Below are 25,977 nucleotides of genomic sequence, written 5' to 3'. Positions count from 1 at the left end.
ACCATCAACGTTTACACATAATTGATAATAATAAGAACTATAATATTATGCACGATCGTACATTGCCCAAACTACAATTATTGTGATCGTCGTCGTTTCCGGGGGATGAATGGCAGCAATGCTTCTATAACAATATGTACCCTACAAGTTCTTCACCGCAACTTTCATCGGCATCAAACAGCGTAGTTTTTTCTGTGAGAGAAATCGTGGCTTCTCCGTACAGCGTTTCGGCGCAGTAGGTGGTTGAATGTACGCTTTAATGATAGGTAAATTATTGTCGCTGTCATCGGGTTCGCGCGGTGCTGTTTGCGGAAGCGCGCTACACGCAATCGATACGCGCGCCGAGCCGGCCGCGCTCGCACCGAACGACCGACCTATAAGCGAGCGGTGACGTCGTCTCCGGGCAGAAGTGAGGGCGGTGGCGGCGAGTGGGGGGGTCTCCGGCTCTGCGAGGGGGGACGCGGAGAGGGCGTGGTCCATTTCTCCCGTACACTCCTCCCACTCTACACGTGCAGCATCACTCACACACAAGTATATACGAATGCGCGTGCGTACGTGAGTGTATGTATGTGTGTATGCGTGTGCATGTGCGCGTGTGTGCGTACGTTAGTGTGTATGTGTGTGTATGCGCGCGCGTGTTTACCATCGGCGACGCTCCCTCCCCTCGTCTCACCCCTACCGCTTTCGCGTCCACCCACTATACACATGATATTATTATTATTACTATTATATTACATCCGTCGCCGACCGCGTTTTTTTTTTCGCCGTTTTTCGTACCCGCTCGCCCTACTGTACACACGACGACGGCGATCGCGACGCGCCGTCGCGGCTTGCGCCTGGGCCGACGCTGCCACCGCCGCCTTCGGGTTCCCCGTCGTCCGCGTCATACCCGTATTATACGGCGTACGCGCGCGAGCGTTATCTGATGATTCGCGTTTTTCTCTGTGAACCACCGACGCCGACGCCGCCGCCGATATATCCTCGTGGTGTGGGTGCCGCCGCCGACGGAATTCGCTTTTTCTGCTTCGCTGCTGTGACGGTTTCTGCAACCGTCTCGGCCATCGCTCTCTCCGGCGCCACGCGCACCTGAAATTATAAATATTATGTTATTACCGTTATTGTAATATCGTATTCGCGGCCCGTCCGAGCGCGCGTTGGCCGACCACGAAATATTATCCGCTTAGAACTCGACGTCCGTCGCCGTCTCGGCCGCAGCAGCCGTCGCTCAGTCGTCGGTACAGTGCGAATCGCGCGCGCGCGCACAGTCCGTCGTCGTAGGTGGATGATCGCGCACGGACGGCGCGTACTCCCGCCGCCGCCGCCGCGTTGACAAAAACACAAGGATACCGTGGTAATATTATTATATTAACATAAAATACCATCAAACTTTACTATATTGTACCATTATAATATTTGATGTAGGTATCGTTGGTTATCGCTGCTTATAATAAATAACGATGTGCACTTTATTCGCTACTCGCCGATAGTTAGGAGACCTACTAGGTGGCAGGGTCTCGGTGAATTCTTGCTTAATAGCACATGTTATAATCTTTTATTTAAGTCTTCGATATCGTGTCGTGTCGTGTTATAAATTATAATATATTATAGGTACCAGGGTTTTGTTCAAATCGTAATGTTTTCAACTTATACCTGTAAAGTGTACAATGTACGTAGGTAAGTACCTATCTACAGCGTTACCACTTACCACCTATTAGGTATAATATATACTTTTGTAGTATTAGGTTTACATGGATGTTTTCGTTATAGTATATTATAGACTTTATGCCGAACAACTGCACAATGACACCGTGGAAGGTACCTACTACTCATATTATAGTATTAATGTATTATTATTAACATCTAACTATGTATTATCATCTGCACTGTATGTCTGTACCATTATTTGAGTATGGCTAATGTTGAACGTTGTGCTTGTTCAGAGATATCGCATTTTTGTGTTTTAATTTTGATCTTCATCACCCATCGCTATGATAACAACGTGGTATTGCTATATCCCGAGATATGCAAATTCAGAATCCTAGGTGGCATTGGCCTCCTCAAATCCTTGCGCATTTCCATGTCACGGTGTGTATGCAATATGCAAGCATACCGTTTCTAATAAAGTTACGCATTATATGTATATTGTAGGAATTTCCGTTGTTTTCAAGTTCTATAGGTACTTATATCTGCTTTAACTGTTACACCTACCTATAGGTGTATGGATTTTTGTAAAATATGATTATTTATGTTTTTACAAGTACATTTTCCCAGCAATATATTTGAATACGTTTTTCAATATGTTTTAATATAACATTCTTATCATAGAATTTTAGGTACCTATAGTTAAATTTAATTATTCATGGTTTTATTCAATCAGGATATCCAAGATTCTAAGTACATTTTATTCTATAATAATATTCATGTAACCATCATGCACATATCGTTCATGGTACATGTACACAAAATTACTTAAAATGCTTATGTTTTACTCTTAATATTTTAACTAAGGGTTAAATAAAAAATATACACAATGCAAATTTTAAATTATTATTGTTGTATCCAGTTTAAACCAGGCTTGATTTGTTTTCAAAGAAATAAGAAACTATATTCAATAAGTATAATTATTTAATATATAAATAATTTTTAAAGTATTGTACAAATTTAATAATTTAAAGCTTTATTTGAAAACAGATGTATTATATTATTATATATAGGTTTGGGTATGTAATATATAATATATAAAAATTCATTATTTTTTCATTCATCTATACACTCAGTGGCGTAACTATGGGGTAGCGAGGGGTAGCGGTCGCGACCCCCAAAATTATTATGGGGTCGCAAGAGTATCATTTTGCTACCCCAAAAATATTTATATAATTTGATAAAAAAAAATCGTCGTATTATAGATCGTAGCGTATCATGAAAAAAAAAATTAGTTGTGAATTTGCATGTCACCGAGTAACTGATAAGTGATAAGTGATAACAGTATAACTACAAAATATAACCCAGACAGTCGTGGTAGCACTGGTAGCACAGAACAATTGATAACATGAACATTTTTATGTTATCTCATTATCTGTATTCTATGATAATTCAAAAACATTACAATAACGACTAACGAGAAAATGGTTTATCCTTGTTAACATTTTAAATTGTTTCATCATTTTGAATTTTGATTTGTTATTATTATTTGTAGTACTGTTGTACTGTAGTACTGTTGTAAACTGAAATGTGATATGATAAATACAATTTATAAATAAATTATAATGTAATTTTTTTTATTAGCCCACATAGCCCCCTATTTGTGCTAATGGAAAAAGGTTAAAAATGTACAAAAGTGTTCGCTACCCCAAAAATTTGCTGCTAGTTACGCCACTGTATACACTTGAATCAAACGGGCAACAGTCATATAAAGTTAAAATCTCACCTAAGTTTAGAAGAATTATTAAGACTATAGGTCGATATCAAATTAACATTTTATTTTAACTTGATTTTTTATTATTGACAGCAGTCTATACACACTTATATATTATTGCCATGAAATGTATTGTAGTTCTATATATTATAATATAGGTTATAAAATATCCAAGTATATTATTCCAAGTAGATTTAAAGTACATTTTAAATTATTAAAAATATAAATGATTTTATACAGCAGTATAATATAATATTATATATTGTACTGCATTTGATTGAAGAATTCATTCAATAGCAATTGTAAATATTTTATATAGTCTGTACTTTGTGTTGAAGTCGATAATCTTGATGCATTGCAGTCAATAAACAAAAGTAAATTACTTTGTAATTGATATAATATTTTGTGAATCAAATTAGATAAATTGAAACATATTGAATTTTCATCCCTACCGCACGCTATATTATTTATGGATGATTAGACACTAGACAGCGTACAAAGAACAAATCTGTATTACGAATAATATAGAGTTACGACAGTATTCCCTCTGTAAATATAATTGTCCCTCACCCTAACCAGATTATATACATTTTATTTTTGAAAAAATACTATACTATATAATACTTGACGTGATTTTAACAGGGCGGATTCACCACGCCCTTTTTATACTATATTTTACACTTTATCCGTTTAGAAAAATGTATTTCTTCTAACTGAGTTTTAAAAGAAGAATATTTATTGAAATCATTAAGTTTAAAATTTAAATAGAATAAAAATGGGAAAAGAGATGTAACTTTTATTAAAACCTATACTAGCATAAGTTTATAAAAAACATACAATGATTTTTTACTAAAATAATTAAACATAATGATGGTTTAGTAGATTAATTTGTAAATTTGCATAAAATATTACAAAATATCTTTAATTTATGGTTTATTTATATTTAAGTTTATTACAACAATTATAAAATGTAAGTAGTAGGTAAAAACTTTGTTTGTGATACTAATAAGTGGTAATACTGATATGTTTAAGAAATTATACACATATATAATATAATATAATATATTTATTATAAATAAAAATAGGTGGGTACATCTAAATTAATTATATATTTGGATTTCAAAGTTAACTATATACATATACGGTCTGTTATATTAAAATAATTATTAACTACTTAAACTGATTAAACTTTAGTGAGAGCATACAAGATTTAAAAATATTGTAATGAATTTAAAACGATTATAATAAAATTCTTTATATTTTCTTAATTTTAACCACATGTAAAAATATCTATGCAGATGTTTATGTTTATTATAGTCTACATTTTAAACACAAAAATAACTATTTTATCGAGATTATAAATCATCAGATGCTGAGATTAAACCATTTGAAATATTTTACCCAAACAAATCTTTTTATTAGATAAATGTCAAGTTCTTTTTGGAAAATAATGTTGTACACACACACACACCCACAGACACACGCACACGTCTATAACGCCTATATATGTGTATATATTATAAACATTATAAATATAAAAATATTATTTTAAAATAATGACAACATATTAATAATTTTGTACAGATAGTTTTTAAATATCTATATTTCCAACAAATTAATATTTTTTTTATTAACGATTAAGTAAATATTAATTTTTAGAATGTTTAATAATGTTTCTTTCTATTCGATTTAAAATTCTGCATTAATTATGATTAGTAGTCGTTCATTAAAAAATTTGATGGACCGATAGTAGGCAACTAAATCATATTAATTAAGGGATCATTGGCTCACTATATTTATGCGTTGCGTGATGATTTGTACAAACGAGTATAAGAATTTAACACATAGAGCTAAATTAGAAAAATTTTGAATACATATTAATTTGATTTTAACCCAACCTATACTCTATTGGTATCTATTGATTAAGTTGAAAGTATTGATTACTTTTCCATACAATTAAGGCTACGTGTTGCAATGTGATCATAGTAGATCACGTACATCAATACCAGTGATACATGTCCGCTATAATACTTGGTTCAAATAAGAATAACCCATATTAGGGTTAAATTGGTAAATTAGTCGTCGTATTATGGAATATTGTATAAAAAAAGGATGTACAAATTATACAAGTTAATGTGTGGCTAATCGTTTAAGATTGCATAAAAAAATATACATACTTACTATACGAATGGTGGATATCAATTACCTCTATAGTAGTTAGAACATTTTGATATAACTAGTATAATAAAAAAATATCTCGATGTACGGTGAAGCTATTTATTTATATATACATATATAATATAGATACTAATAAAATTGTTTACGTTACAATGTTGAATGAAACTAGTTTTATTTTTGGTGAAGTATTTAAATTATAAATTATAATTATTTTGATTGTTTTATGGTCATGATCAAAAATATATTAATATTATAAATTATCTTTATAAACCATCAGCTTATTCATACAAAAGTATATATATATAATTTGTGAATCGAAACCAAAGATTATTTTGCTCATAAATAATCTTATAAAAATATATTACGTTTTTCATATAACGATTAACCGCAAGTTAATGCAGTAATTAAAAAATCCAATGATATTATTATGTTTGTGAATTTTCGATTCGATTTCCATAATTATTATATAATTTATATTGGAAGTATATTTTGTTATTATTACCCTAGATGGTTGGGTTAGGTTATGCACTTGACGATTGTCCGAATAAAAGGAATTCGATTTCAATGATTTAAACAGTGCTGAACTAATCCCAATGCAAAACGTTTCGCAGACTTCTGTTTGAGATTTTTGTCGCGAGTGCCTATCCGAGTAGTCTGAATAATAATAATATGGCCACCGCTTTTCGGGTGACTTTGTCATTTTGTGACCCAAAAATCCGGTTATGATGGATGAAGAGGGGAAGGCAGCGTGCGTCATCGAATTTACTTTTTTTTTGTCTGTCCGCCTCTTCCGACCATCCTCGTAGAATTTTTTCCACATAAAACGTACATGCTACAGATAGATTTTTACTGTGCGACGAATTTTCCAAATAAGTCGAAACCGGTCGTCCCGCATGGAATCCCGACCGTATTGCAACAATGGCTTTTATTGGCTAAGACAGGTTCTCTCTGTGCTTGGTATATATACCGAGCGGTCATTTCACTTGCGAAGTATTTTTATTATATTATGTGTGTGAGTGTATATTATGAGCGTGTGCGTGTGAGCGTGAGCGCGCGTGCGTTTTTATTTTTTTATAATACCCCGCTACAACAAAACGCGCCGCCGCCTCGCCGAAGACGGATATATTTTTATATGTATAAATGGGAATCATAAAAAAATAAAAATAAAAAAATAAATAGCGCTTGCCGAGAGAAAAATAAACAACTGCAGCAGCAATCGATTATAAATTATGGCGATTTACCACCGCAAAAGTATTATTATTATGCGCGTACGATGCGATTGCATCGACGATGACAACGGTACTTGATATACAAAATAACGAACGGACCTATACAAATAAGAGTGCTCAAACACGCGCGCGTCTTATAATATAATATGAATAATCTTGCGTAGTGTATGTTGTGTATTGAAGAACAGAATCGCGAAATTCTTCTGTTAAAAATTATTTTCTGTTTATTGCATATGGCTAAAATAGTAGGTTTAATTTGTTAATTAGTTATTACCTGTCAAATAAACAGTTGCGATTGTGATAAATGTATAAGCAAATATAGTATATTATTTCATCACTAATTTGATAGTCCTCATCGATCAGGCGATATACAGTTAAATTATAAAGCTCGGGATAATAATTCTATATTACGTTAACGGTCATCGTTAGACAATATTTTTATGTAAATTGATTGTCGTTCTATATTCTGTTTACGAATATAGATTATGTATTATTTGTACCTATAACGTCGTGTCTATGTCAGAGGCACAATCTGTACTCTACAATAATAAATAAATCGTAATAGAAGCGACAAATTGCAACAATATAAATATATAACAATATAAATATAATTATATTGTATTTTAACTATATTATAATGATATATTTAAGTTTTAAATCAAAATTCATATTATTATGAACCTTATTATGTGCAAGAATCACTAAAAGTTATTTTTAAGTCGCATAAACTTGCAAAGCTTTCAGATATCGAAATTAAATTTTTCAATTTCGCTTTTTGAAATGATGTTTTACTAATTTAAAAAGTATATTGTTTTTGCAATTTTATGATAGTTTATTGTTGTACAACATCGATTTACTTGTTTTCCGATTTTTAATAATATAATATTTTAAAAATTGTTTCACTAATTTTCGATCTGAAATATCACGCTCAACTAAATTTTTAAGGTTTTAATTTTGATTTCTATCTAACGATAAACTAATACTTATCGTCGTTACCGCGTTCCACGTGCTTCATTATGCACGTCTGTGAAATGGGGTATCAAAATGAATAATAATAATAAATAGTCACCTGCTATTCATACATAAATAAAATATGGGTCTATCGATGCGGCGATGAACAATATCATGAGATGTAACAGTTAAATAGTAAGTTATTATTGAATGTTAAATTTTAATTACTTTTAGTTTACGATTTTAAATCGATTTGTGTATCTATTTAAAGATTATAATATTATTACTATTTTGAGTATTTGTGACAAAAATGATCGGTTTTGATTATTTTCGATTTTAATCTAAGTCATGAATATAATATAATTTAAAAAAAAATCTTTTCTTGAAAGATTTTCATCGTTTTTGAAATTGATTTCAATCCCCGCAAATCAGTGAATCATCAAATAGAAAATATATTCTCATATATAGAAATAAAAAAAATCATCATCTCTATTCCATTCATAGTGTTTTTGCGGGGCCATTAACGGTGTTATTTATAGCCAGTCTCAGTGGTTTTTAAAACTAACAGGTTCTTGCTTATTGGGGAGGGGGGACAAGCAACACTATACCGTAATGTCAAATTACTATAACACCCGACACACGATGGAAGGACGATAATTAATTTTTTTTATAAGTTGCAGTTATAATTTTTTTAAACACTTCTAACGAAATGATACGTGTAATTAGAGGAAGGTCTAGCAATTGGTGTTACAGTTTTTTTGAATCGTGGCCAGAAAAGAGCAAAAATTGGTGGGTGTCGAGAGAAGAAGAGGAGTATGGCAGGGACAAAAAAAACATTTGAAGATCTAGATTAAATAACCCGTCACTGTCAGAGCTCTAATTAAAAGAGACGTAAAAAAATATGTTTTGTTATTCATACATATAACTTTTACTGCTCTGCAAGTGATGTGTGTAGGTACTCTAAAAAGAAAATAATTTATTCAAACTGAAAAAAGAGAAAACATTATTAAATATTAGTGAATTCTGTCAATAAATTATGTATATATCATGAACTACAAAATTCGACAATTGTTTGCACACGATTATAATATTATTATTGTTCATTATTTTTTGTATTACATATCATTATAAATACCTACTTATAATGCTATAATACGCATTTTGTTTAGTATTTTTTACGTAGGTTTCGAAAAATGGAAACCATGTTTGAATATAATTAACAATTTACATGGTCGTTTTCTCAAATTTAATCGACACCAATAATTTTCCAACGCTTTCCGTATAAAGTTGAATACATTTTTGTTTTTGATATAGCTTTTTTTGTACTAAGCGATTAAAATGTTGGAATCAAGCCATTCCAACTAATCCGTTTTACTTGATTAAATAGGTACTAACTACTTAAACAAATTGATGAGTAAATCGTGATTATAGAATGCACTCTTCTAGTTTAAATATAAGCATTAAACACTTATGTTTAATCAACTTCAACGTCGTGACAAGTGTTCGTACTCATTACGAAAATTGGCAATCACAACAAGATTGTCCCTTTTAATTGTCACTAGTCCACCTAACATTTCGAACAAAACATTTTATCCGTCAAAAAATTATACCATGTGTTTTGAGCCAAATCGTCTGAACCAGGGGTGTTCAACTTTTTGGGATTCCTGGGACACACAAGGCAAAGAAAAGTTGTTATGAGCTGCATCTTCCATCATATATGGCACATACGGAAAAAAGCAAGAAAATATTATTGTTTTTCAATAGAACATATTTCGTTCATAGACTATAATTACAATACTTATACGTAGACTATAGTAAATATAGTAATATGTACCCACAATAAATTTAATTTGGGATGTTTTTAGTTCTACATAGGTACTCGGTACATAAATTATTTTCTCATGATCATTATTTATATAGATAGTAACGCTAGTGATAAATAGTTGCTTACACGTCGAGTACTGTGGGTCGGATACAATTAGTTCCGGCGGTACGTTCGGAATCCGTTCCGAGGTATAAAAAATATCAAACTAAAATCGAGACGTCATTTCATATTAAAAAGCGTATGGTGATTTAAATTATTGTAAATTATTATTGACCCGTTACGTATGTTATTTTCACAGGTCATGTTCTGTAGGTGGATATGCTGAAGGATATTCACAGTCCAGGATTGGCAGCCGATCTGGAGGACGGCAGCAACGGATCTTGTTGCGCCGGTTGCGGTAGATCGATAGACGACCGTTTCTACCTGTCCGCGGTGGACATGTGTTGGCACATTGGTTGTTTGCAATGTGCCGAATGTAAACTGCCATTGGACACGGAACTTACGTGTTATTCTAGGCATGGAAACATCTATTGCAAACAAGACTATTACAGGTACTATTTTGAATTATTTATAATTTTTTTTTTCCTAAACAAACTACATAGATTATAGACTTGCAGACTATGAAAAAAAAATAACATAATTGCCTACCAGTTTAAAATAAACTTATTTGTTAGAAACAATATAGTATACATTGTAGTGAGACAGAATAAGAGTCCGGAAATAAATGCCTAAAGTGTAGTCATTATGATTAAAATGATTTTCACTCATAACTATACACTACTTCTGAATATAATTACGTGTAGGGAAACTTATAGTTAAACGCGAACACCCTAATTTACTTGCATGATGACGGCGGCCGGTTCCGGTTGAATTCTGACTTATACTGCATGCAGGGGGAACAAATAGCCTAGTAATTATTTGTTTATAAAAATATGGTAAACAAAAGTAACCAAACAGATCTAATTTAAGACAAAAGAATAGTTGTTGCTTTTCGTAGTGGTACAAAAACATCGCGACGTATACACCAAAGTTTAGTGACAAAAACAAAACCCTAATATTATAAAGTAATAAATTTAATTTTCTCGTTTATTATACGTTTTTGAAATCTCAAAAACAGTGTTCGAAATAAGCATTTTGTTTTCTAGATTTTTCGAATTATAAAACTTAACACCATATTAATCGTATTGGTACGAGTATAAAATGAACATTATTTCAGGCCAAACTAATTCGCTACGGATTTATTTTAAGCCAATATGATGGAATCGGATTTTCTGTCAATATGTTTTCAATGACTGTACGCACGTGCGTATCACTTTTGAGTTGATGAAGTGCAAGGATTAAATAATAATACGATGAAGGGAGAGAGAATAGGTAGGTAATGCAAAGCCTTTTGAAGTGATTTGAATGTGTGTATAGAAGGCGTCGCGCCTCCGCTACAATAAAATATTACAGGATTTTATTTTATATTTATCATACCTTATTTTATAAATATTAATTATTTATTTTATAAAATTCGAATCTAGTGATGCACAGATGCTACTTAGGTACGTATTGTGGGACTAGAAAAATCGGTTTCTGAGATGTTTAAACACATCAATATTTATAATCAATAATCATCATCGTTACAATATACACCACCGATATTAATAATATTACAATATTAACACGCAAGCGCACCTACTGATGACGTCGAGTTTGAACTGCGTTTCGAGATCGGCTACGTCTGCCGACTGTTGGTCACGTTCTGCCCCTCAATAACGGTCGACTGGCAGGCAGGATTTAATACAATATATAATATTATGATGATGTGTGTGCACGTGGTAATAACGAGACCGACTTGAGGGTTGTTCACTCGTGAACCGCACGCCGCCGCCGTTCGGGCGGACACTAAACATCTGTACCGATACGATAATATTGTGGCGATGTATACGCGGACGTGTGCGGTGGCGGTGGATCGAGTCTACCTGCCGCGTGCTTAATCCCTTTGAAGAGTCGCTTTTATATATAGGTTACGCACCAAATATATTATTATACCGCGGGGCACCCGGACAGACGTGCACGTGCAAGTCTCTTGTCGTTTTTGATATTATAATCATTGTTTCCGCGACGACGATCCCGAATTAATATTATATTTTAATACATTGCCTACCTACTCTTTACGGCTTTAAATTAAATATAATGATCGGACGTTATCTGCAGTAGCTGGTGTTTTCGGACGTCATCCCCCGCCGGTTTTCCAGGTGCCCGTTGTCGCCGTGGTGTCGTGTACTCCTCCTGTACCTTTATGTATAATATATAATTATATATTATCGTGGTCGTCGATGGTCGGCCACGCGTCTCCTAATCAAAATCCGATCGCTGATTTTTGGCTAGATAATCTTCCCTGTGATACCGTGACACAAGGCGAATGCTGTTAAATTCCCCATTTTTTTTTTACACGTGTCCTGCAGCCTCCGATCAACAATGTGTTTAACAGAGTGTGCTGTTCGCCGCATTTGCGGTAGATCTTAAGGTTATATTATACCTAGGTATAATGACGTATACTAGGTGCATGCAGCCGCCAGCTTAATATTGTAATATTTATGATTATGACTCTGTGGTGCGGGAATATTCGTGTTATACGGTGTAAAATTGACAACATGTAAACCTACTGAATACGTTAGTACATATTATGAATAATGCGAACCTATTACGACGGAGTATTACCACGTCATGAAGTTTATTGCTAAAATATGCATTAGGATTTTGTTTTACTTTTTGCTCCGTTCAAAACTTCTTTGAATTTGAGTTATTTTGTATGTAAATAAAAAAATATAAAATTTTTAAGCGATAGATATATCCTAATATGTGTGGACATGTCTTTAACCATCGATATTCGCCCATTGACGCTGATTTGGAATGATACCCACAACTATTTTTTAACATCTCAGATTATAATTATCTAATTATATGATAATATCAACTATAAGCCTACTCGTATAACTAATGAAAGAAAAAAATTATTTTTTATTATTATTAAATTTTCCTTACTTTTGACCGGAATTTAGTTCTACTACTAAAGACAAAATACACTTATTGTTATATTATAATAGTGATATCACACCAATTATGTACTTAGTGAACCAAATTAACTGACCAATAACCAAGTATCCCTAGGTACTCTGTATGGAACAAAATATAACGATGTAATGATATACAGTATATATATATATATATATATACATATAGTTATATGAGAATTGGTCAACTATGACATTTTATAATGGGATGGGGAGAAACCTACAGCCCCCCAAGATCGCATTCCTCATACAGCGGGATATTCCGGATATTCGAGAAAAACGTTTCGTCTCGTTGTGTTTTCATTTTTAATATATTCCTTATAATATTATTATTCTTTGGCGTTTAAACTTCTGTAGTAAAGCACGAATTTATATATTTTTTGGGGATCACATATCTAAAAAACTGTATAATACGAGAATGCAATATATTTTTAAAAAACAGTTCAACTTCTATAGAAATTATAATGATAAAGACAATTTATCCTAAACCAATATGAATATATCATAGAATCGAACTCGGAACATCGGTATGATGTTTTGTGATGGTGATGTGCTTGCAGACCATCCACATCACGTGATATATTATTTTGGAATACGCACCACAAGATAAAATAAATGTAAGATAGAAACTTTTGTTAACAGTAAGTTAACATATTTAAAAATAGTCTTAAGTTAAATGTTTAGTGATCATTTATTTATAGGTATGTTTATATATATAGAGTAATATTTATCTGTATCGATTGTAAATAGTTTGTGGCTTATTGTAAATTATAATATAATTGTAATTAGATTTAGATCAGAATTTTATATAAAAATAAAATATACCAAAATTCGTAACTATAACTGCTGCTATATGGATGTCGAAGCAGTATAAAATTAAATCATCGTTTTCTACACTTTAGCTCCACCGAACCTCTAAGAGCATATCTATAGTAAAAATGATTGCAGGTATATAATAATAATATTATTATTTTATAATATATTATTATTATGAGGACCACAGCTGCAGTTCAGGAAACTCTGCAGTATTATAATATATTATTATATGATAGTAGATTGTACGACGACATTCTAAACATCCACGTCACGTGTTCTCTTCCACAGGCTGTTCTCGATAAAACGGTGCGCCCGGTGTCAGGGCGGTATCGGCGCTTGCGACCTGGTGATGAGGGCCAAGGACCTCGTATACCACGTCGAGTGTTTCGCGTGTTACGCCTGTGGCGCGGTCCTGTGCAAGGGAGATTATTACGGTGTGCGTGACGGCGCCGTTTTCTGCCGGCCGGACTTCGAGCGACTCAAGCACAGAGACATGGCGTGCGATCTGGAGCCGATGTGCAGCCCTCCCCGGGCGGCCGGCCACCACTGGCCGTCGGCGCACAAGGGCCGGCCCCGGAAGAAGAGGAACGTACAACTGCTGTCGACGCCCATGACGACGGCCGACTGCAACGGGCTCACCGAGCTCAACGTGCTCAGGATACCGCAATCGACATTGGGTGAGTATATACCTCTATTATATCCGCAATTTTATTTACACATCGCGATCGCTTATATGACGCACACGCATTTTACCATACAAAGTCCGGATGAATACAACTTGAAAAATGCTTATTTTTCCTTATTTCCTTGTTTCCTAAACAACCAGACCGTTTGCAATCCTCTTTTAACGCGTTAACGGCTCAGTTGGTGAGTGATAGAACCCGCCTTATAGTTAGGTATGGTTTTTATATATTATTATGTTGTGAATAAATTTCTAGGACCAGATTTAATATTTGAGATCAATTAGATATGTCATTATTTTTAGACAAAATATTTGTTGACAAACTACCTTCTTCATATAAATTGCAGGTAGAACAGCAAAACAAAGATATCGTTACTCAGTGGGTAAAACTATTTATAATCATCATTTATCACACTGTACATTAAAAATATGTTTAAGATTAAATATCAAAATTCAAGCACATAATTATAAGTTCATTACGAATAATATATACTCAATATACAACTAGAATATAAATATTGATGACATAAAACGAGACAAATTATTAAATACGACCGTGTTGAACGTATTAATTTAAAAATTACTTTTTAAACACGTTGAATAAATTCTACTTTGGTGGGCAGACTAACAGATGAAGCATACATTAGGCAAAAAAACATAATTTTAATAGAGGTTTTATTTAATATGTAAAATGTTCAATGCCAAACACGTTTTTATAGAATTTACTGATTTTATATCTTGTTTACTGTAAATCCATCTATATCACTAATCTCTGTCTGGCTCGGAACAGTCGTAGCATAAATAATTTAAATATTATGGAGTCTCCAACTTTCAATTTTTCGGTCCAATTAGTATTCTTTTTTTTACTATCTCGGTATATAATATAAAACAGTAAAAACAATGAAAACCCCACATTTTTGTGTTGAGGTTATTTTTATATTTATTTAAATTATAGTTATGAATTATGATTAATGATATTTTACTGCAATCGTTTAATTTAAAAAAAAAAATATTAATTTAATTAATTTAAAACGTTATATTTATTGTGCGATGTTACAAAATATAACGTGAATAGATGGGTACAAACAAATTTCAAATTATTGCACGTAAGTACCTATTTGAAGTCTGAACACCTGCAGAGTACACTATATTAACTTTTTTTTATTCAATACCTCATATATTATAACATATAAGTAAGTCATCACATAAGTTATTTTCACGTATGTTATTTTAATTATAAATTGTCCAAATACGACATTTTTCCCAATTAGCCGTGAGCATTTTAGAGGTCATTCTGATTTCGACTTTTCCCCGTAACATATTAGAACGAAAAGGCGTTCGAGAAGGGTGTACAAAAGCTGATCTCCCTAGGTATCAAAATTGTATCAAATGATCAGATGATTAATTTAACAATTATTTTTAGAATTATTTTAGAATAAATAACAGATTTTGTACTACACAAATATAAAAACTCGATTAAAAAAAAAAAAAAAAACAGTTTTTAGTTTCAAATAACCCTCGTATGTTAATAGTGTTCATTTTAATATTCAAAAAATTAATTTGTAACTTACGTAAAAATAACAGCCGTTGAGAAAGTTGCGGCAAAATAATTAAATCGAAATCGCCATAAGGATGTGAGATTGTAGTTTATTATACATATATTATATTATATTGGAATTGGATAGCGTTAAGTAATTAACTCTGCGTGATTAGTATTATATTGCCAATTTAATTTTATATTATAAACTATAGGTATAATGTACATTGTACAAAATATCAAACATCTGAACATTCTGAACAGCAATAAATTAATAGTATGGAACGGGAAAAAAAGGATAATTTGTTAGTAGCTAATTGAAAATTGATGCGACGTGGAGTACATAACCACGGTATAATATTAGAGTTCGTGAAACACGCTACAGACAAGGTGACGAACAAAATGGTGACTGGGGCGGGGAAAGGAAGAAGAATTTTTTCTTTTACTTTTTACCTACATCGGCGAGTGCATATACATAATATAAAACACATATAACTACGTGCGGCGATATAAATCACGTAACGTTCGGAAATAAATTTAACTCGCGTCCGGTGGCAAAGACGTATTGGCCTTCTGCGAAGAGCGCTTGCGAGCTCACTATAGTTTGCGCTCCTCTGTTCGAACCAGTACTTACCTACCGCCTATTTATACAGATCGATTCACTGAGCACGGTATTGACTTTTTTATTTAATTATACAGGGTGATTCTTTTATCAAACAACACTTATATGGTGTTTGTGTGTAAATACCACCTAACATACACCTATAACACACAAACACCACCCAAAACCACCCAACTTTGGGAGGCTTTATCTTGTAAACGAATTGACGAAAAATGAAAATTTAAACGTGAAAATTCATTGAAAAAATAGCCTTTTTAGTTTATCAAATTTTAAGTATAGGTTGTCATTTGAAAATCAAAAGTTGATAATGTTTTAACCTGATAAATATAAGGGTGAAAATATTTAAAAAATATATAGTTCCAGAACAAGATGGTTCCAAAATTTTGAAAAAAAAAAATTTGAAAAAAATCAATAGTTTTTGAAATAATGAGTGTTGTTTGATAAAAGAATCACCCTGTATACCGCTTATTCAAATTGTGATTTTTTGAATTTTTAAATTACAGTTTTCAAAGAACTATACATTTTTATGGAATAATATATGTTGAATTATAAATGTCCTGATAAGAAATCTGTTCTTTTAAAACAGGCATCCTTTTTCACATTAAATCGTTAAATCTATGATTTTTTTGAAAACGTCATACAGGCATTATACGAAAAAATATATGTATATAATATTTAGTTTTACTAGGATAACCACTATAAAATTGCTCAAACATTTTTTACAAATTATTATGAAACGATTATTTTCAGCTCGTTAAGTTTTATATCAGATTAAAAATGTACAAAAAAATAATCATCCACCTAAAAGTTAAAAGTTTACATTTGAAAATGTATATTTTTGCATCACCACACTCTTTAAATACGATAAAAACATTTAAATATTTTTTAAATTTAAAAATCGAAAACCGAATATACGATAACTAAGTTATTAATATTATAATATTATCAATTGTGCTTGCTGAACAAAATAAACGCCACACTGACTTAAGATATGTATGTTATGGTTCGTTGGTAAACGAAAAGTGACTTTTGTGCACCTACATAATACTATAATATTATCATAGATATCTTACTGTTTATATAATATAGTGCGTGCTTGTGTGTGGCATCGACGGAGGTGATAAATATGTATATTATATATATGTTACGGTAAAAGATGAATATTGGTCAATGTCGTCATTCTCCGGTGAATGACGTCTTTTACCAAATTGATTCGATTATGTAGGTAAATGATGTAAAAAACCAAATTTTAAATTCAAATGTACATCTTTCACCGGTCATTGATGTAATTTACCAAAACTAGTGGTAAATGATGATAAATCTCAAATAATACACTGATTTTTTTACTATAGGTAGGTACTATTTATAATAATGATTTATTATTAAAACAATTTTTATTTGTACAATTTTGGTTAACATGACATTTTGAATTGCATAACATTTCTGCTGCATTGCAATCAATTTTTTTAGTACCACAACCAGTTTTGCAGTTGCATCGATTAAATCCTTGATGACCAGCATTCCATGTCCTGCTGCAGCTTCTCTTAATGTTATTTCCCTGTCTTTAATTTTTTTCATGGCTTCATCTAGCTCTAGAAATTTTTCTTTATACGGAGAAATTTGTGCTCGTGCATATTTGTGTTTCAACACCCCATATTCTGTACCTGGTTCAAACATTCGGGTATTTATTTAATTCAAATTAAATAAACATTATCAAATTAAAATTACCTTACATAATTTATACATGTCATCTTCGCATGAAATAATAACAGCAAGTAAATTACGCGGAGAACCACGTGCTCTATCAACATCTAATATTGGGACACGAACAGTTATTGTACCGACATCAAGCTTTGAAAATTTTTTTAAACATCATTCTCCAATTAAACTGGTGATTGACGACAATAACCGGAGAATGTCTGCATTTACAACGTTTACCAATTTTTAGGTAAATGATGTCATTTACCGGGGAATGACGTCTTTTACCACGTTTACATCATTCACCGTAACATATATAGTAAATAACCGAAAACGAAATACTGTATTATACAATATATGTATACAGTCGCAGCGCACACGCACTGCAATGCAATATATTATTCTTATTTTATTGGATATGGTGCCACCATGATGTATATTATATATATATAATATGGTGTACCGGAGGGATGGTGTGTCGTATAATAATAATATATTATCGACGAGAGACTGGAAGCGAAGATTGTACGGTTTTTTATTTCTTTTTCATCTCTTCATCTTCTCTCCCTCTCACTGTATATACATACATACTCAGTGGCTTTAAGATAGAAACCGTGTCGTCGTCCCCAAGACGATTTATATGCAAGCGCGCGCGCACACACACACAATCACACATGAACGCACACATCCTCGCGCGATAGTCGGTTTTTATTTTATGTTACTCGGTCGTCGCGCGTAGGAGCAGCAAAAACTTCTTCTTTACACTCCCGGGGACCCGAGACGACGATGACGACGACGACGACGATATTATAATAATATACGGTTTTACACGGAGTGCGTGTTGTCGCACCTCTAATTGGACGCCGCCGGAGGCCACCCAGAGGACGATCGCCGCCGCCACGAGCACCCGGTAGCAACGCACAACCCCGCGTGCGAGTATTCTTAACACACACACACACACACACACACACACACACACACACACACACACACACACACACACACACACACACACACACACACACACACACACACACACACACACACACACACACACACACACACACACACACACACACACACACACACACACACACACACACACACACACACACACACACACACACACACACACACACACACACACACACACACACACACACACACACACACACACACACACACACACACACACGTGCGCGCTCATGTTATATAATATTATTATACGGTCTTATCGGCACGTCCTCGTAATAATAATAATATATTTCATCCCCTGCCGCTACCGCTTCCTATTTGGAAGGTTTATTATCATACACCAATATATTATTATGTTATCTGTATGGAAACCGTTCGGCGTTCGGTGTCAACGAAGAACGAACCCTTTCCACGGGACCCAATTAAAATTTAATTTAGTCTTACTGCGGGGGCTTCCGCAGGAATGTATAGTAATACTCGTACTATATTTTAGGTAGGTAGGTACTTATACTATAGTGGTATACACACATACATATTTTATTACTAAAAAAAACTACGATTAGTGTATTTTCCGTATAGTATAGTAGATATATATATATATATATATATATATATATGTTTATATATGTACACAACACTATATTATATATTACACATTTACAGTATCAGTGACTTAATCGAATCGAGGTGAACGTCCACAAAAGTAATTCCGGATAAAAAATGTTAAATAGTTATGTAGACTTACAGGGTGATGGGTTGACGAGCATTCTTGTTTTGCCGTGCAGTCTGCTATGCAGCGAAATAAGATGGCCTGAGCCCTCCTGTATAACAGTTGCCTTTAGACAATATATAATTTATAATATTATGCGCACATTAAAATATTATATTGTAGTAACGTTGTCCATCGAAACGATAATACATTAATCAAACATTTTCGTGTGGGATCCAAATTATTGCCACAGACCACGTCTGATGTGTTTTTGGCACTCGTATATAATTGTATATAAAGGTAACAGGATAACATTAAAATATCAAGTCAATTTTTTTTTTTTGTAATGCCCGTAATCAATTATTCTGTTCTGCAGAATATTAAGTTTCGTTTGTTCGTTTATATAGGCAAGTATATACATATATATTGTATTGTATATTCTACACAGCTGTATTTCATTATTTACTATATAATTATTTATTATATATAGATATGATAAACTGAAATTTAAAAAATACGATAATTCTTTATAAACTTAACAGATGGCGTATATTTTTTAAATATGAGTTACATATTAATCATTATACCTACTTATAATTATATCTAGAGAACGCCTCGGTTATGCACTAAAATACTAGTCAAATATTTATATGAAAATATGCACATATTTGCATTACAAATTCAACTAAAGTATTAAATAATACTAAATATTATATAAGATATATCCACAAAAAATAAAATTTATTGTAGGATCTACTACTATTATATAATATAAGCTATTTTGGTACAAACACTTAAAATTATTTATGGTGGCACATTAAGTTAACCCATATCTACGACACATACCTAAATCACCTGTAGATATATAAATTGAAAAATATTTGTATAGACTATAGAGTTATTAACTTATAGATTGCTTCAATATAAATATTACTTATTGAAAAGAAAGATGTGATCTATACGCAGACTCACAAATATTTATTTTTTTTATTTTAATCACAAAAATACTTACCAATGTATGGAGTTTTTAAATACTTATCAAAATCTGGCCAAAACATACGAGTACGAGTAGACGAATGTTCTTTACGAGTAGACGAATGTTCTTAATAGGTATATCAAAAGTATGCTCTAACTTCTAAGAACCACCAAATCTCAAAATATGCAAATATATTCCGTATATAATTTTGGCGATATCATATTTTCATGAATAACGTTCCAGACGGCACAGACAATCGTATTTTTTACTTATACTTGGCAAACAATAAGATCAACCATAAAAAATATGAAAATACATGAAAAGTCTTGTACTATTTATAATTATGTAAATTAATTTTTAGTTAAATAAAAAACAAAACTACAAATTCATACAAAACATTTATACTTTATACTAATTTTCCTAATTATTTTTGTTAGTACTATGTAGAACATTGAGTCTCAACAATTTAAATACTGAATATTATATGACATTACTAAACGATTATTATGACAGAACTAATTAAAAGTTGTAAAATATGTATTTAATTACCACGTTATTTGGTGTAGGGTTATATTAACTTTGTAATATCTGCATATATATATAGTACATTAGTACCTAGTCCCATGATTTGCTATTTATATGTATGAATAATAATATTAATGTGTGGACAGTGGTAATAATTTGTAGATTTTATGTAACATTATAAAAATTGGACACTGTAATATTGTACTAGCATATATGTCACCGCTAGCTGTATAATTAAGTTAATAACATATATTAATATTATATGGATATTCAATACATATATATATATATAATATATACCTATATAGGAAACAACTTGTATAGGTATTACAACAAACCAGAAATATGTACCCACTTTACTATACAAATTTGTATAAAAAAAACCTTTGAACCATTTTTCAACCGAATAGATCCGATTCAGCAATGTAAACTTTTGCATACATGTATACACACTTCGGCTAAGTCCGACAACAATAACAATGGAGGTGATGTGTATAAATTATATACACGAAGAAAGTACGATGTGGGGCTGTCAACGAGCGAGTTGACATAAAGACACCACCTCCAAACGATTTCCATTCGTCGTTGGTGGAAATAACGAGATGTCATTGAAAAAAAAAACATTTCTAAACATTTCTCTCCCCTCACTTTTCCCCTTCGCCGTCACTATACCACCCTTGTATCTTTTCTTTCGCTCTACGCTCTCCGTTCTCCCTCTCTGTTCCTTTTTTTTTTATTCCGTATATTTCCCGACCGGAACGCATCGTCAATAGTTGTGCCCATTAACCTCGGCCAGTGTTTGTGTCGAACAAATGTTTTCTTTCCCAAGCACACTTCTTATGTGCATTGTTTATTTTGGATTATTTCGCCGATGTGGGGCACCTGTCCGTCATTCGTCACTAAAGTGTACACACACGCATACGCGCGGACAACACACGTTTTATTTCCGTCGCGATAGTTCAAAAAAAAAATAAAAACAACCGTATGCCATACATTTATGATATGTTATATAACAATATATAAGTAATATGTAAACGAAAGGAGAACAAGAGAGTATAGAGAGAGCGTGCAAGTGAGACCGAGAGAGTGGTGAAGGGTTAGTATAATATAAAAAAGAGACGGCGTAATTGAGTGAGAGAAAGATATAAGGAAAAAAGTATTTATGACGTATACGTCTGCAAACAATGGACGCCCCCGTGCCATCCAGATGTCGATACTTGTGGAGAAAGGGGATATATAAGTTCCTGTAGCAAGTCCTGCACGACCATGTGCGGTGGTTAAATGACGTTTCCTGCAGCTCCTAGTGCACTAGTCCACCTAATAAGGAATAAATTACTGACCGTAAGTCAGTTTTTTCTTTATATATATATTTTTAAGCCGATGTAATAGCGGAAATAATACGGACACATGCGTACCTTTACATATAAAATATAATGTATTATAGTATTATCTATAAGACATGCGTGTGTGTGTACTCCATTCGTGCCAATTCGTTTATTTTAACGGTAGATTTTGGATCTCGATGTACACACATCGCTTGATTCAATTATTTAATATACTCGGGTGATCGTATACATTATAAGCTCATAATCATAAATTCGACTAGACTTAATTATCTCACCTAAATAATTAAGTATAATAGTATAATACAAGGCGCATTACGTATTTCATATACATAAAAAAAATTAAAAAATGTATAAATAGGTAATAATTATATTTTACATTTTTTTTACACAGGATTATGTAGTTTTAGCTTCAGTTTTAAACAATCATCACCTAAAAGTATATGCGTTGTATTAGTAGAACAATTATGCGAATAGTGATTTAAAGTTATTATCAATAACATAACATATTATAAATAATATAAAGATAGATTGCGAAGGTATAATCAATATTCTGAAAAAGAAAATAATAATTTATGGATTTGTTAGCTTATTAAATATACTTAATCTGAAATAGTTATGGACACTATAATAATTACATATCGTACATTATTATATATAATTGAAATTCATGATTACTTTTTCTTTGCAGAAGTCATGCAAGCCACAGATCTATCTTCATCGATGGAATCGCTGACTTACGAAACGTCCAGCTTGTCCTCACCCACAAACTCTTCGACGATGGGTACCACCGGTGGCATGACGCAGCAGCAACATCAGCAAACACGGACGAAACGCATGCGAACGTCGTTCAAACACCACCAGCTGCGTACAATGAAGTCGTACTTCAACATCAACCAAAACCCAGACGCCAAGGACTTAAAACAGCTGGCTCAAAAGACTGGACTGTCCAAACGAGTGTTACAGGTAAGACAAGATGGATTATGTTAATATCACAGTAACACTTAGACAATTATAACGTGAGCATTACGACGCGTCTCTCGTACATAATATAGGTTTGGTTTCAAAACGCTCGAGCTAAGTGGAGAAGAAACATTATGAGGCAAGAGAACAACCAAATGGTAACCAGTTCCATGTCGAACCAGAACCAGACTACGCCGTCCGACCCCGATCTCATCAGGGGACACACCCAGACCTCGCAGGGTTTAAACTTTGTCGATCTCTTTTGATTTAACATACATAAGTCGTAGCTATATATCTATTATTAAACCACAATCATCATCGTTACAGGATATAGGTTATAGGTATACTCTATGTCATCGTCGGTAAGTTCGACCAAGTATTAGGCCATTTGGCAGATCCAAAGTATCCAACATCAACACATTCGTCTCTTTGACCTGTCCCTATTTACCATTTTCTTTTAAAATTCAATAGATAAAATCCTGGTGACAATGATATTCATGGCCGTGTCCTACTACTATACGTTATACGGACTCGTGTTACAACTTATACAGTTATTGATCGTCTCTACGCGCATAATTCAAATATTATGTAGGAGAATGATATCAATACAATATATTATATTATATTACGATATTCTTACCAAATTATTTGTGACGTGGTATGTTAATATACGTATGTTGCTATAATACGTAACCACGTGTAAATTTTAATTAGTATAATATAATACGTTTAACTGTTTAAGTGCTTATTCGTATAAGAAAGAGAAAACAATTGTTCCTTAACTTAATGTATTATTATTACACTCTTATATATATTTATTATAAGTGTGTATGTATAATATGTAATCCGTACATATTATTACTAATTAATTAAGTTTAAAACATATTATAAATTATTATATTATGTTAAACTCGTATGTTATTTGAGCTACCTATTCGCGTGCGGCGTATACTCAAAGGTCGCTAAACACTCGCAACTAATTGTATATGTTTTCTTTTGTGTTTGAATAAAAATTGAATAGATGACCTAATTAGTAATTAGTATGTACGGCTTGTAAAAAATTAAGTATACACCGCACGGCAAACACTGGCAACGATAATACGTACGCGTACACGCCTTGGCTGAGAAGTTATTTAAAAAAACCCCTCTCGCCCCACCGTTTAATCCATTTTTTTTTTTTTTTAATAAATCTAATAATTTAAACATAATGTTTACATTCGTAATTTTGTGTATCAAATGGTCACAACATAAATCAGTAATTATAATCGTGTACAAACAAATTCAATATAAATATAAAAACGTTTATACATAAAAAAAAAAAATTAAATTAAATTAAAAAAATTCAAACAAAAGTTATATAAAATGATAAATTAAAAATATAAAAAAAAATTTTTAGAGTATCATATTATTATTATTATTACTTAGTTCAATTATCAAACAATTATTTCCGGTTTTAAATAATAATAATAATATACTATCGTAATCAGTCTACGAGAACCATTAATTTATTTATTTTTTTTTATTAACCTCGTTTTCATGAATTTTTGTTTGTATGAGTATGGACCAAGAGTAATAATGGGAATGCCTATGATAAAGTAAAACATTAAAAATAATTGAACATTTTAATTTTTTCGTGTAATCATGTAGACAACGTAAAAAGGAAATATTTAGTTATGTGAAAAATATAGCTTCAAAGCCAAAGGTACTGTAACATAAACTATTTATGTATATTATAAGAACAAGACGATTGTTATAAGTAAATTACTGTTATTGTTCTGGACAATATCTTTATTATTGCTTACAACACATGCAAATAAGCTATTCCAAAGCAATTGATCTTATTAAATTCTAGTCAATTTATTATTAAGCATATTAACTATATATTATATCAAATTTAAAAACAACAAAAATATTAAATATATATATATATATATATATTATTACCTAGCGAATATTTTAGCGTTTAATAGTATGTAGATCTGATTAAAATTACATTATTGTAATAATATACTATTATATTATTATATACGTGTGTATTTATATATTACAATGGCGATAAAAAAAATGTTCTTTTTTGTTGAAAAAAATATATGTATATAAAAAAAAATAAAAAAATATTCCAATAACTTAAACAAAAATGTTTTTTATATATATGTGTATACATATCATGTTTATTACCTATATACTTATTCCTTTTAACATACCTATTATTCTTATTAACGTGTTTTATTTTAAGAGCTTAAGTGTGTATACATATACGTCATATTCTTTGGTAAGCACTAATTTACTCAAAATTAACTATTTCAGGATTTTGCAAATATTTATTTCAGATAATTTAAAATAATAATATTACAAAAAAAAAAAATGTTAAGTTATTTTTTACTAAGTTTATCATAATATGGCAGCATACATTTTAATTTCATATTTTTAAGTAGAATAATTTTCCTAAGTATGAAAATGAAAAATATATTAAA

The 25,977-nt window shown here is 31.9% G+C and overlaps 1 protein-coding gene across 2 annotated transcripts; it reads left to right on the top strand.

Moving 5' to 3' along the window:
- The first annotated feature begins 786 nt into the window (after positions 1–786).
- Positions 787–25,575, top strand: LOC107170964 (LIM/homeobox protein Lhx2-like). Of its 2 annotated transcripts, none has more exons than XM_015521194.2 (5): positions 787–1,348; positions 9,897–10,149; positions 13,762–14,150; positions 23,232–23,506; positions 23,596–25,575. In XM_015521194.2, exons 2-5 carry the CDS (start codon positions 9,917–9,919, stop codon positions 23,767–23,769), a joined length of 1,071 nt encoding a protein of 356 aa, XP_015376680.1. In that variant the 5' UTR covers positions 787–1,348; positions 9,897–9,916; the 3' UTR covers positions 23,770–25,575. The 2 variants fall into 2 exon arrangements, with proteins under 2 accessions (XP_015376680.1, XP_015376674.1); XM_015521188.2 differs by having other exon boundaries at positions 787–1,351; positions 23,596–25,574.
- Positions 25,576–25,977: the final 402 nt, after the last annotated feature.

This window comes from Diuraphis noxia, unplaced genomic scaffold (assembly GCF_037042655.1).
Source record: "Diuraphis noxia isolate RWA-SAM2 unplaced genomic scaffold, SU_Dnox_SAM2 contig0002, whole genome shotgun sequence".
NCBI classification, from domain to species: domain Eukaryota; kingdom Metazoa; phylum Arthropoda; class Insecta; order Hemiptera; family Aphididae; genus Diuraphis; species Diuraphis noxia.
This window is presented reverse-complemented; position numbering and strand designations above follow the sequence as displayed.